This window comes from Emys orbicularis, chromosome 1 (genome assembly GCF_028017835.1).
Source record: "Emys orbicularis isolate rEmyOrb1 chromosome 1, rEmyOrb1.hap1, whole genome shotgun sequence".
Classification (NCBI taxonomy): Eukaryota; Metazoa; Chordata; order Testudines; family Emydidae; genus Emys; species Emys orbicularis.
Genome location: NC_088683.1, coordinates 60,017,607 through 60,031,755, shown reverse-complemented (window position 1 = coordinate 60,031,755; position 14,149 = coordinate 60,017,607). Strand labels below are relative to the sequence as shown.

General features: G+C 48.7%; 1 protein-coding gene across 1 annotated transcript; it reads right to left on the bottom strand.

The window, feature by feature from the left end:
- Positions 1–1,203: 1,203 nt before the first annotated feature.
- On the bottom strand, positions 1,204–8,343 carry LOC135876561 (prolactin-like). The gene is made up of 4 exons (XM_065401862.1): positions 8,050–8,343; positions 7,478–7,585; positions 3,649–3,828; positions 1,204–1,398 (listed from the first exon to the last, which is right to left on the bottom strand). The coding sequence occupies exons 1-4, from the start codon at positions 8,341–8,343 to the stop codon at positions 1,204–1,206; spliced, it is 777 nt and encodes a 258-aa protein (XP_065257934.1).
- Positions 8,344–14,149: the final 5,806 nt, after the last annotated feature.

Genomic DNA, 14,149 nt, shown 5'->3' with positions numbered 1-14,149 from the left:
TGGGGTGTAGGAGGGTGCTCTGGACTAGGATTGAAGGGTTTGGAGGGCGGGAGGGGGATCAGGGCTGGGGCAGGGGGTTGGGAGAGGCTCAGAAGGTGCAGGCTCTGAGTGGTGTTACCTCAAGCGGCTCCCAGAAGCAGTGGCATATCCCTTCTCCGGCTTCTCTGGAGGCGCGGCCAGGCGACTCTGCACGCTGCTCCATCCGCAGGCATTGCCCCTGCAGCTCCCATTGGAGCGCGTAGGAGCCGGAGTGGGGCCATGCTGCGGCTTCCGGGAGCCGCATGTTGCGGCCCTGCGCCCCAGCTGGAGCGAGGCCAAGCCGTGTTGTGCGGCACTTGACCCAGCGCCCCAGCTGGAGCGCTGCCGAGCTGTGTGGTCCGGCCGCCGATCCAACGCCCCGGCCAGAGTGGGGCCGAGACGGATGGTGCGGCTCATGAGCCGGCTTAAAACGGCTCGTGGGCCGGATCTGGCCCACAGGCCCAAGTTTGCCCACCCCTGAATTAGGCCCTTACTCATGTGCTATAGTACTTTTTTCCATAAGAGTTCTCAGTGGGACTACTCATGGAGTAAGGTGCTACTCAGTGTCAGACTATCAGACTCCTGCTCTTAGGGACTCCTGAAACTACATCAATACTTGTAAAAGCTTGCAGCAAGTTAGGAAAAAAGTTAGAAGTTTGATGGGGAAGAAGGGTAGTCAGAGGGTCATGTATCCTCCTAAACCCATCAGTAATACCATACGTTGAGTACTTTTAAACATAAGTACTTTTGTCACATGATAAATGAAACAACTTTTATTATAAAAATATACTTTATTTAAAGTCTATGCATGTCTTGTACCAAGACTTAGCTAATTTATTGATGTTTAGCTTCAATGACAATATGTACACCTGAAAATGTGTGAACTATTTAAATTGCAGTTTGACATACTGTAGTAAATACAGAAACTGATTTATGCACTACCACTGAAATCCACTTCTCCTGGTGTGTGAAACCCACATACACACATTATGCCTTATTTAATATTTCAACTGTGTAGGTTAACAGTGTAAAATAAATAATTGGCAAAGCCATTCAAAACTAGTTTTCTTTGTTAATAATTTACTATTACTGTAAATGTCATAAAACCTTTATAAATTATTTTGTTCCATCTTTGCAAACAACATGTAGCTTTAATTCTGAAAATTGCCTGTCACAGATTAAAACTCAACAACTATTTCCTGGCCAAATCCTACATTTAAGAATTTTTAAGTAGCTTTGTACTTTATTGGAGTCTCTCCTGAAGCAGTGAATAAACTCATAGTCACTCATCAAATTTGCTTCATTACTAATGGATAAACCAGCTGCTTCTGATGATCCCATTCCATTCAATGAATTGCTGATGATTCCCATTGACTGCATCTGTATTGAAAACAGAATATGTATGACTGTAACCTGTCAATGGATATAAATGTGCATAGAACCAAAATCCTCAAAATGCTAGTGTTGAAGCTAACAAAATCAGGGTTTATAGAACACCCATTAATGAAATCATCAGCTAATGTAGATTGCTCACCTTCAGGTTTTTTATGTAAGTACTGAAAAAAATGGTGCAAAGTTCTCTAGAGAAAGGAAATGCAATACCAGCCTGCTACCCAGAGCCTCCATAAGAGTCTGACTAGTCGGAAGTGGTTTCATATTGTTTCAAGAAATTCTGCCTCTGGAAGCAGAACTTTGGCAATGCTGTCAAGGACATAACACCCTTTGAACATGGAGTAGGTAAAGGCCACTCTTCAGTATGGCTGCCCCAGCTCAAGATAGTACAGTGGATCCGTTTTCTTCAGACTTGTAGCCTTATTTAACGAGCTTCATCTAGTAAGGCGCTAGGGCTTCTAGCAGGTGCTGAGCATCCCCAAGAGCTGTTGAAGCCAATGCAAAATGAGGGCCCTCGCCAGCTCTTAGAAGGACTGGCCACCTGGCAAGATCAAGCCCAGACTCAGTGTAATATGGAAAAATACTGTCACATGACACTGTTTATGCAACAAGTAGTTTCAATTTGATATTGTTTCCTTCTTATACTTTACTATTTGTGAAACCTTGGTAGCACGTACAGAACAATATGGACAGAGCTGCCGTTCCCTCAGAGAGCCTCCCCTCCAAGAATTTCCCCAAAACAAGTTGTAGAAATGGGCCTGAGCTACAAACCTGGATACAAATATCCTGAACTTGGGTGAAGCTTGAATCTGTTTTTGAATTTTAGGTTTGGCCCTAGCTCTATGATGAACTAAACAAAAATCCGGATATTAAATGCCCCTGAATTCTGGGGAAGTTCTAATCCATATTCATAGCCAAACTGAAGACTGGGCTTCTCCATTTATAGCTCTGTCCTGTGAGGTGCTGTTCAATTTCACTTCACTGGTGGCTGCGTTTCAGCAGTGGATAAAATGACCCCTCTGCTGTATTGCTGAGTTGTATGTCCGTTTCAATTTGTATCATCCTGTGGTGAGATATTAAGGTTTTTTTTCTTATTTTTTAAGTGTTTAGTGGGATGTCTGCATGGGAATAAACATGTTAATTGTCAGAGACAAAGAAAATAGGCCTGATTCTTCATTCCTTGTTCAGTCACAGCTCCAGCTGAGTTTAGTGAGAGTTGTGAGTGCACATGGAATACAAGATCAGACCCACTATCTGGTAATTAAAAGTGAGAGAGCTGCAAATATAATCAGATGCCACAATGTACATTTATCAGAAGGCATTTGTCACAGGGCTTTAAAATACACCTCTACCCCGATATAATGCTGTCCTCGGGAGCCAAAAAATCTTACCACGTTATATTGAACTTGCTTTGATCCACCGGAGTGCGCAGCCCCCCCCCCCCCAGAGCACTGCTTTACCGCGTTATATCCGAATTTGTGTTATATCGAGGTAGAGGTGTAGTTATGTAAGTAGCTAGGGGTGGAATCCAGAAAGGGGCTTAGGTGTTGTCATACTCAGTGTTGCAATGCCTAACTTTTAGGCCCCTAGAAAATCTCAGGAACAATTCCGCGATCCACAAAGCTGAGTTAAGTGCCCAGGCTTCCTATACAATGAATGGGGAGAGAAAGCCACCTAAGAATGAGATCCACAAAAGCCAGCATGCTAGGCAGGAAGCCGCCTAAGCTAGCCAATGGGAGATGCTGACCTGCTAAGACCCTGCCCCTTTCTCTGAGATAGGTGCCTCGGTCCAGGATGCAGGAAGGTGCCTATCTCTGCTAGCTATCCATGAACAGGAACCCTTCCCTTGGCTTAGGCACCTATGTAGTTTCTTGCTGGAATGAGTTCAGTGCTGGCCTTGTGCCACACAAAACATCCAGAGAAGGAAATGGTGCTGGGGCCCACCTTTTAGTCCAGTACTCAGCTGAGATGTGGGGGAGAGAGGTTCAACTCCCCTCTCTCTAGCAGGCATGGGAAAGATTGGAAGTGGGGTCTCCTACCTCTCAGGAGTATGCTCTAACCACTGAGCTATTGGATACTCTGATGTGGGGCTCTCTCAGTCTCTCCCGTTGAAGCTGTTCCACTGTGAACACCCATGCTAGGGCTATATCTTTGTAACTGAGAGCAGAATTTGGCCTCGAGAACCCTTTGGTATTTCAGTATAATTGATATTAAAAAAATTTAGGTTGAAAATCTTGCCTTCTCTGTTACTTTCTCCATTCCAGTCTTCAGCTCATGCACCATATTGCTGATTTGCTTTGCTTTGCTCAGGCTGTCACTAGATAATTCTTGATGATGACCAATATTCTGGTCAAAGTGGGAAAGTGGTTCCTTCCAGGCTTGCAAGAGTCTCAGTATCAAGTGAGTTAGTTCTTCTCTCTTGAAAACAAAATATGAAAGAACTTTCCTATTAGTGGCATCAAAGCATATGAACAGTGACGTTCTCATTGGGCACGGTATACTTAAACAGATAATGATACTTAAAATCTGGGCACACTTAAAATCTCTATGCATACAATTCATAACTAACTTTCAAATGTTTAGAAAATAACAGTTTCATGGGCTTCTTCTCTCTAGTTGTACATTAGTATGAACAAAAAACCAAAATGACTTTGCACATGCAACTTCTTCCCAAATTGCTTAGGATCTCATTCTGTAATCAAATTCTGCATCAAAGTGATGGTACTTCCTTAAATAGTGCTACATTGATATCAAATGCTAAACTGCTGAGTTGTTAGATGGAAAAAAGTCTTAAGGGAAAACTTTCAAAAGTGCCTAAGGCCCAGATCCACAAAGGGACTCGGGCACTGCAATACTGACCATTGCTGCTCTTAACTTTTAGGTGCCTAGGAAATCACAGGAACAACACTGAGGTGCGCCAAACCTGAGTTAGGTGCCTTGCTCCCTACACAATGAATGGGGAGAGATAGCTGCCTTAGGGCTCCTCTACATTGGGAGCTTACATCAGCATAGCTACGTCTCTCGGGGAGTGAAAATCCACACCCATGAGAAATGTAGCTATGCCTTCCTAACCCTTAGTGTAGACAGCGCTAGGTCAATGGAAGAATTCTTCCATTGACCTAGCTACTGCCTCTCGGGGAGGTAGATTGCCTTCGTCAATGGGAGAACCCCCACATTGGCATAGGTAGGGTCTATGAAGCACTACAGAGGCATAGCTGCAGCTGTTTCGCTATTGAGGTATAAGTGTAGTCTGCAATCCACAAAAGCCAGCATGCTAGGTGGAGAACCACCTAAACTAGCCAATGGAGAGGCTAATGAGAGGGGTGTGTGTGATGAGCCTGGCCCCTCTCAGGAAGATAGGTGCCTATCTGTGCTTAACAATTTACAAAGGAAAACCCCTCGCCTGGAATCAGGCATCTTAGACGTCTAAGTAGTTTCTGGTGGGAATGAGTTAGGCACCTGCCTCACTCCACACAAAACAGCCAGAGGAGGAGTTGCTGGTTCCTACGGTCTAACTTTTAGCCCAGTGGTTGGAGCATTCCTTTCGGATGAGGAAGATACAGCTTCAGTTCCCCCCCCTCTATCTGAGTGGGAGAAGGGATGTGAACAGGAGGCTTCCACCTCTGAGCATTCTAACCACTGAGCTATGGGGTAGTTTGATGTGGGGGCTCACTCAATCTCTCCTTTTGAAGTTCTTCCACTGTGGCTAACTAATGAAAGAGTGATTGGGGCAGGGGGACTAGATTCTGGGTCTCCCACCTTGCACGTAGGTGCCCTAATCTCTAGCTTACAAAGTCTTTCTCTGTGGCCCAGTTACATTTCCACTGTGGATAAATAAATAGTCATTGGGCCAGAGAGCAAGAGAGCATGAGAATGACTCTGGTTCAGTGCTTAGGGCACTACCTGATAGGTGGAACAGTTTTAGCAGGAGAGATTGAGGGAGCCCAACATCAGAATATCTTGTAACTCAGTGGTTAGAGCTCTCCCCTGAGAGGTGGGAGACCCTCCTGGTCAAATCTTTTACTGCCCCTCAGGCAGAGTGGGGGAGAATTGAAGCTGGGTCTCCCACATCCCAGGTGAATGCACTATCCATTGGGCTAAAAGTTGGAAGGTTGGAAACACCTTCCACTGGTGAGATTTTTTAAGTGGACCCAATGCAGTAGGCGGCCTCTGAGCACACCTTAGGTGGCCAAATGCCTTTGTGTCCCCTGGTTCATGGAGTGCTCCAGAGCTTATGCAGGAGACGGGCATCCAGAGGCCTAGGGAGTCAGCAGTGCACATGCTCAGAGGCAGGAACTTCTCTACCTAGGGAATTTTTACACTGAAAAACATAGGCACCAAGTGAGTATAGGCACCTATAGGGTTTGGCGGGAGTTTTGTGGATTGCAGTGGAGTCAAAACTGGGATTTAGGCACCTAAATACCTCTGGGTCTGGGGCTATGTGACTTAGGAGCCTAAGCCTCTGACTTTCCATGAGATTTAGGCTCCTAAATGCTTAAATTGCTTTTGAAAATGGCACGAAAATCCCTTAGCTGCTTTTGAAAATATTATCCTTCTTGTCAGCTGTATGTATTCTGAGCCAATCTGTTTTCACTTGCAAAGAGAAAAATCACAGGAAGAGCATTTCCCCATTATTTTAACTGTCAAAACCAAAGAGAAAAGTTGCTAAATAACACTTTTGTAGATTTCTTTTTCTTTTCTCCCATTTTTTCTTTTTATCCATCCCCTTTTTACAATATTTTTCACACCTGTCTTTGTGTCCTTGGCTTTTCAATGTCTGCTTTTCATCACTATTTTTAAAATACTGATTACTTTTCTTAGCTTTGAGCTCCTACAGTTTCTTTGCTTGATTTCTGTTCCTCACTATATTTTTTCCTCTTTGAAACATTTCTGTTTAAAAATATTTGCTTCTCTTCCCCCCCCCCCCCCGCCCACATGGTTTTCTCATAATGGCTTTCTAAGTTTTACAATGGCATGGATTAATCGAATTTATTTGTAGAATTCACAGCTACTTCCTAGATTTGTCTTTCATTGTGCCAGAGTAAATTAAAGGGAAAATGTATCCCACTCTGTCCTTTGGGATGTCTGACCTTTGTTTAAGTATTTCAGTGCCGTTTTTATAACTAATGAATGCGAATTAATCTTATAGAGCCCCACAAACATTATTTCTTACAATATAGAAGGAAAGTGGGATTAATTGTGGGATCTCAAATTCATCAGCTACCCTTCTTACACTCTGCAAATATGTAGGATGCAAGAACTTTAAAGAGGAAGCATCAGCTATAACTAAGGCTATGATTTTGTCACAGAGGTTGCGGAAGCCACGGAATCTGTGACTTCCAAAGACCTCTGTGACTTCAGTCCCGGCAGCTGGGAGCTGCAGGGTCCCACCACCTCCCGCAGCGGCAGGGAGCTGTAAGATACCCCCACCGCCTGAGGCAGTAGGCCCCCAAGCTCCCAGCCATCATGGGCAGTGGGGGTACCCCACAGTTCCCAGCCAGCGCAGGGGTACTCCACAGCTCCCCAGCCACCACCATGCAGGGGGACCCCGGAGCTCTGAGTCCCCACGGATGGTGGGAGCTCCCAGCCACCCCGCAGCTGCCCAGTCCCTTCCCATTTTATCATGGATATTTTTAGTAAAAGTCAGGGACAGATCAGGGGTTTCCATGAATTTTTCTTTATTGCCCGTGACCTGTCCCTAACACTTACTAAAAATATTCATGACAAAATCTTAGCCTTAGCTATAACATTCCAAGAGTACAAAATCCCCCTGGCTGGGACTATGCTGAGAATTTGCCTATTAGTCACGTGGGGCTCCCTACCAGCAGGTGCTGAGCGTTTTCAACTTCCTCTGAAGCCCGTGGGAGTGGAGGGTGCTCAGCACTTTGCAGGATCGGGCCTGCCTCTTCAGTGACAACGTTCCTTCCTTCCCTCCTTAGATAATAACTTGAATCTGGCACAGCTCAGTTTGACAAACTGTCCCCTTGAGTTTCCCCATACAAATAGCAACCGTATCTGACATCACTGCATGCCATATCAACTCCAGTGCACGCTAATAGGGCCTTACCGGTATTTTTTGGACATACTCCTTGCCATTAGGCGTTAGCATCCTGGAGGTGTGGCATTTACCTGTCCATTTGCCCAACTCGTTTCCATTGGGTAGAAAGTTTTTTTCCTAAGGGGAAGAAAAAGAACCCAACACATCAGATGTTGTAAAACTGTAGTTTGTAACTTTGGTGGTTTTCAATAGCCATTTTGTCACCTTGCATATTTCCTTTTACCAAATCCCCACATTACAATCAAAACACGGACATGCAGCGGGAAAACTTGTGAGCAGAGCTAGCCCATGGAGCTACTATGTCACACGTGGTGTGAGTAAATGAATACGGCGCATCTGACAGTGCCAAGACTTTCCCGCTGCTCCCGTAGATGATCAGCGATACAGAACGGAGACAGCAAGCAACAGACCGACCGCATACCCAGCGCCGGGCTTTAACTGTCGGGAGGAGAGAGGAAGCCAGATGCTTTGGCAAACATGCCCTGAGGTCAGAGATCGCTGCGTGCCCAGTTCAGGTGGGCAGCAGAGGCGATCCCTAGGAGAACAGGGGAGCCTGTGGCGTGGCAGGACGGGGCACTCACCAAGTCCAAGTAGAGCGCCGTGGAGAGGCTGTGTAGCCTGTCTGAGTGCTGGATCACCCGGTCGAAAAGATCAGACACAGACAAGAAGCGGCAGCTCGAGTCTCCCTGCCGGGCACAAATTGCCACGAAAACGGCTCCTGGCGGCTTCCCCAGCAGCCAGAGCAGGGCGCACAGCCAGGCGTAACCTGGGAAGAGCGGATGGATCAAGACCAGCCCGCTACCCTGCAGGCAGCGCTGGAGCGCCGACTGGCGAGGGGTCGGGGGCAGCTGCTTACCTTTGCGCGCGGCGCCCATGGTGCAGGCGGGAGCGGCGGGCGGACGCTGGTCGGGTTGCTCTGGGATGCCCCTGGCTCCCCTATATATGCGCGCGTGGAGATGGGCACAAGGGTGAGCTAAGGCCACGCGGGTGAGTGCGGGGCGGCTGCTGTTCGTCATTGCTGGGTTCCTCAGCGCGTGCCTCCGGGCTTGCGCGGCCCGCAGCGGGATTAGCAAATGGCGCGGAGCGGGGCCTTGGCTCCGAGAAACGCCGCAGCTCTGAGCGCGCTCCGATGAGGCGGCGAGTGTTAACCCCGAAACAGTAACTAGGGGGAGCGAGGAAACACTCCGCGTGGGTATTGGATATTTCACACGAGCACACACAGACTGTGTGCCCCAATAAACGGTCAGGGGACTGATTTTTCCTCTGCCTCACCAGTTTTAAACCAGTCACTCCACTGACTCCAGTGTGGAATTAGGCCTGATCTATACTGGCACAAGGCAGAGAATAGGTCCTTTGTATATAGTACCTACACGAGGGGTGCACACTATGGCCTTGGCCTCCATCAATGCTACTCTGGTCAGTACAGAGAACCACCGCTGGCAAGTTGGTGATTCCCCAGCTACCCCTGGCTGGCACAGAAGCAGCCATACTAACCCCATACCATCCCCCTCTCCCAAACACAACCCCAGGGTCGGCCTTAGGGAAAACGGTACCCTGGGCAAACTTGTATTTTGGCACCCTGGCACTTGCAAGCGCCACGCCTCCATCGCCTGTGGCCCCTGCGGGCTCCCCTCTCCCCCATCACCCACGGGAAGGGCTGCACAGGCAGGATCCCCCGGCCACTGACTACTCTGCCACAGGAAGGGGGAACCCAGGAGCTGGCTCTCTGGCTCCACGGGGACAAGCCCTGATGCCTGCACCTCCCCACCAGACTTGCAACTCGGGGTTGTATTGCCCGCCCTCTGGCTGGCTGGCCAGGTGCTCCAGCCCTGGGCTCACCTGCACTCACCCCACTCTGGCAGCCCAGGCCCACCAGCTTGCAGAACTTGGATGGTTCTGACCAAAGTACCCTGGGCGGTTGGCAGGTTGCCCATGTCGCCTACCCCTAAGGACAGCTCTGAACACCCCCATCATGGTGTATGATGCTTAAAGCAGTGGCAGAAGAAGATACTTTTAGCAGCAGCATTTTGGATTGATAGGACCAGGGGAGGTCAGAGAAACGAAGTTTGCAATAGTCAAGACGAGATAATTAAGGCATGAATTTTGCAGCAGGGAGAGTGAAGGATGGTAAAAGGCAAAAATTAGGTGTGAAAAAGAGAGGAAAAATCTGAGGAGGCCTCAAAGGCCTTTTCAGTTCATAATGAAAGAGAAAACATCAGACAAAAATTCTCTATGCTTACTGAAGGCAGAGGGAAATACTCAGCAGGATCAATGAAGGGGACAATGCCTGGTATCTATACTGTGGGAGCACTTGGCAGGTTAAATGTACTTGTTTCACTGTTCATTTGTTTCAGTTCTGTGGTCTGCATTACAATATCAGGGATCCTGTTATTAGGATCTAGGCATTATGGTCCTGATTCAGCAAAGCTGTTCAGCCCCTGCTGAGGTCCATTCCTATCCAGCAAAGCACCTAGGCACCGATCATTATGCCTGTTTTTCCTCCAAATTTTCTAATCTAGAACTTCATAATATTTTGGCCCAATCCTGCAAACATGTACACAAGTGAGTACTTCAGCATGTGAGTAATCCTATAATTCGTTTATGTAAGTTTGCTAAATCGGACCTTAGGCCCAGGTCCACATAGGTATTTAGGCTTCTAACACCCATTTGGGGATGGACTTTAGGTGGTGGTATGTTCAGCATCTACAGAGTCACTCTCTCTTTCTCTGACTCAATGACTGTTCCACTGTGCATAAATACTTAAATAGTTGGGGGGATGACTGGGAGAGAGAGGGTTCAGTCAACAGCCTGCTGCAGGAGCGGTGGAAGCTTCCTAAAAATGGGGGGGCCCACCGGCACCTGAACCATAGCCCCACCCCACACCATCTTCTCCCGGATTCCCTGCCTTCACACTGCTTCTTCCGCTGATGTCTCGCCCCTGCTCTTCCTCTTCCCCCCCAAAATCCTTTTTCCCCCTTGCTCCTCTTTGCCCCCCCCCAGTCGCTCGCCCTTATGGCCGGTAAAAAGTGGGGGTTATGGCCCCCTGACTCTCCCTGTTCCAGTGCCCCTGGCCTGGTGGTTATGGCACTCACCTGGGATGTGAGACACCTTGGGTCCAGTCCCCCTACTCCAGTCATTCTTTTGTTATTTAGCCAGACTGGAACAGCTTCAACAGGAGAGATTGAGGGACCCTCACATCAGAATATCCCATGGCTCAGTGGTTAGAATGCTCGCTTAGGATTTGAACAGGGGTCTCCCACCTCATTTCTCCTCCTCTGGGTCTCCTGCATCCCAGGTTAGTGCTCTAACTACTGGGCTAAAAGTTACAAACTGGACTCCCTCTCTGGCCATTTTGTGTGGAGCGAGGCAGGTATTTAACTGATTCTCACAAGAAATGCCTTAGGTGCCTAAGGTATCTGACTCCAGGAGAGGGGCTCCTGTTTGTGGATTACTGAGCAGAACTCGGTGCCTCCCTGTAGCCTGGATTTAGTGCCTATCTCTGAGAGAGGGGTGGAGCTTAGCACACACCTCTTCTCCCACAGGCTAGCTTAGGTGGCTTCGCGCCCACCCTGCTTACTTTTGTGGATTGCATTTTAGGTGCTTATCTCTCCCCAGCCATTGTATAGGAGCCAAGGCACCTACCTCAGCTTTGTGAATCTGAGGGCATGGCTACATTTGCAGATATAGAGCGCTGTGAGTTAAACCAGCCCTCGGAGAGCGCAGCAGGGAAAGCCCTGCAGTGTGTCCACACTGTCAGCTGCAAACGCACTGGTGTGGCCACATTTGCGGCACTTGCAGTGGCATTGGGAGTGGTGCATTATGGGCAGCTATCCCACAGAGCACCTCTTCCCATTCTGGCGCTGTGGCTTGTGCGAAGGGTGTGGGGGGTGCGGGTCATTCTAGGTCCTGTCCCAACGCCCCGTGACACATCACTTTGCATCCCAGCAATCCCTGTGCTTCCGTCCACATTTGGCACCATCTTTCAACATTTTTTGTACTGCACGCTCTGTCTTCCCTTTCGGTCTGCGGGAATGGATCCCGAACTGCTGAGGAATATGCTGATGGGTCTCGCCAGCACATCAGGTTTGGCAGTCGAGTTACTCCTTAAGCTACAAACTGACAGTGAAGAGTCCGACGATATCGACTCGCGTAACGCATATGACACGAGATTGCTGTGACATTCACGGACATGCTCACCATCATGGAATGCTGCTTTTGGGCTTGGGAAACAAGCACTGAGTGGTGGGATCACATCGTCCTGCAAGTCTGGGATGACGAGCAGTGGCTGCAGAACTTTCGGATGAGAAAAGCCACTTTCATGGGACTGTGTGATGAGCTCATCCCCATCCTGCGGCGTAAGGACACGAGATTGAGAGCTGCCCTGCCAGTGGAGAAGCGGGTGGCTATTGCAATCTGGAAGCTGGCAACTCCAGACCGCTACCGATCGGTCGCTAACCAGTTTGGAGTGGGAAAGTCGACTGTTGGAATCATGTTGATGCAAGTTTGCAGGGCCATTAATCACATCCTGCTCAGAAGAACCGTGATTCTGCGTAACATGCATGACATTGTGGCTGGCTTTGCACAAATAGGTTTCCCTAAGTGCGGAGGTGCGATAGATGGGACGCATATTCCAATTCTGGCACCAGCCCACCTAACCTCCAAGTACGTTAATTGGAAGGGGTATTTCTCTATGGTTCTCCAGGCGCTTGTGGATCACCTTGGGCATTTCATTGACATTAACGCAGGCTGGCCCGGAAAGGTGCATGACGCACGCATCTTTCAGAACATTGGCCTGTTCAGGTAACTGCAAGCCGGGACTTTTTTCCCAGACCAGAAGGTCACCATAGGGGAAGTCGAAATGCCCATTGTGATCCTTGGAGACCCCGCTTACCCTTTAATGCTGTGGCTCATGAAACCCTACACAGGGAGCCTTGACAGCAGCAAGGAGCGGTTCAACAACAGGCTGAGTCAGTGCAGAATGACTGTGGAGTGTGCTTTTGGCCGTTTAAAGGGCCGCTGGTGCTGTCTGTATGGGAAGCTGGACCTGGCTGATGACAGCATCCCCGCAGTTATATCTGTGTGCTGTACCCTCCACAACATTTGTGAAGGGAAGGGTGAAAGGTTCACTCAGGCTTGGAACTCAGAGGTTCAACACCTGGAGGCTGAATTTGAACAGCCAGAGAGCAGGGCTATTAGAGGGGCCCAGCGCGGGGCTGCAAGGATTAGGGATGCCTTGAGGGAGCAATTTGAGGCTGAAAGCCACCAGTAATGTTTGGTGTCCTGCATGGGAGTGATGTGAAGTGGTTCCAATGTTAGTAGGAATCTGTGATTGCTACAGTAACTTGCAGTGCCTGTTGCTTTCCTGGGCTAAGGTATCTTTTACTTAATGCAATAATAAAAAATGTTTTCAAAGCCAAAAAATCCATTTATTTAAAATATAATTCATTTATTGAAAAGAAACACAAATGCTTGGGAAACAGAAAGGGCAAGGGGGTGGGGTGGGGAACGGTTCAATCACAGATTTGCGTATGTCCTGTTCTCATACTCAGCCTTTCTGTCTGGAGTGCTGTGCAATGAGTGCTGCACTTCAGGCTGGCTAAAATGCATGGTGATGGGGGTTGAGTGCAATGGGTAAGGGTCGTAGTTTGCAGGGCTGGGTGGTGAAGCTACAGGTGTTGGAGGCAGCTGGTGGCGATAAGAACCTGAATGTTGGGGAAAGTGGGTTGGAGGTGACATGGGGGCACAAGGGAAAGAGTTTTGGGACAAGGGCTGCGGGAGGGGAGGGGGACGGGCGCAGTAGTGCTCTGCCTGCATGGCTACGAGCGCCTGGATCGAGTCCGCTTGGTGCTCCATAATGTTTATCAGCCGCTCCGTGCTTTGTTGCTCTGCTCCGCATTCTGCTGGCGGATCCTCCTTTCACTCTCCCTCCACTCCTGCGCTTTTTGATTTTCATTAAGGGACTGCTGCATGACTTAATGCAGCATGTCTTATTTGCTTTTACGTGGCCTCTTCCGAATTCTTTGGAGTCTTTCGGCCGGTGATAACACGGACGACTGAGATCTCAAGGTTGCATCTGTAAAGGCAAAATGCAACACTTAACAGAGGCAGCATTGTTCATACCAGACAGAGCAATGATTCACCCGTACTTAAAGACAAGCACAGTCTAATGATAGCAGAATTTGCCCATCCCAAAGCTAGTGCACATAACCCACAGGAGCCCCAAAATGGTGAGTAAGCACAGGGTCGAGGGGGACTGATTGTTTCATGGCTGTACTGTCCTCTGGGGTTCTGTGCCTTGGAGAGAGCCAACAGCTGCAGGGGACCCCTATACTGAACATTATCCCCACATTTTCCACAGGAGTTTGTCCTGGAAGATATCTCGCTGCTGAGGGTGACCTGGGAAACAAGGGAGGGTCTTCTACTACAATGCGGCTTCTGCCCCGGCCCATATGCAGCTTGCCTGTGTGCAGCAATGGTCCCCCCGCCCCTCACGGTACAGTGACGCGGACATGTTAGCCTGACTGGGACAAGGAGTACAGTAGTGCTCCCAAGGAACCTGCGCAAGCGCATTTCACAGCTTCTGGATGAGACCTTTGAAGAGATCACTGAGGGCAATTACCACGATGTGAGAGAGCACATCAACGCCCTATTCCACATCTAGGCATGCACGCAGCCCTAACC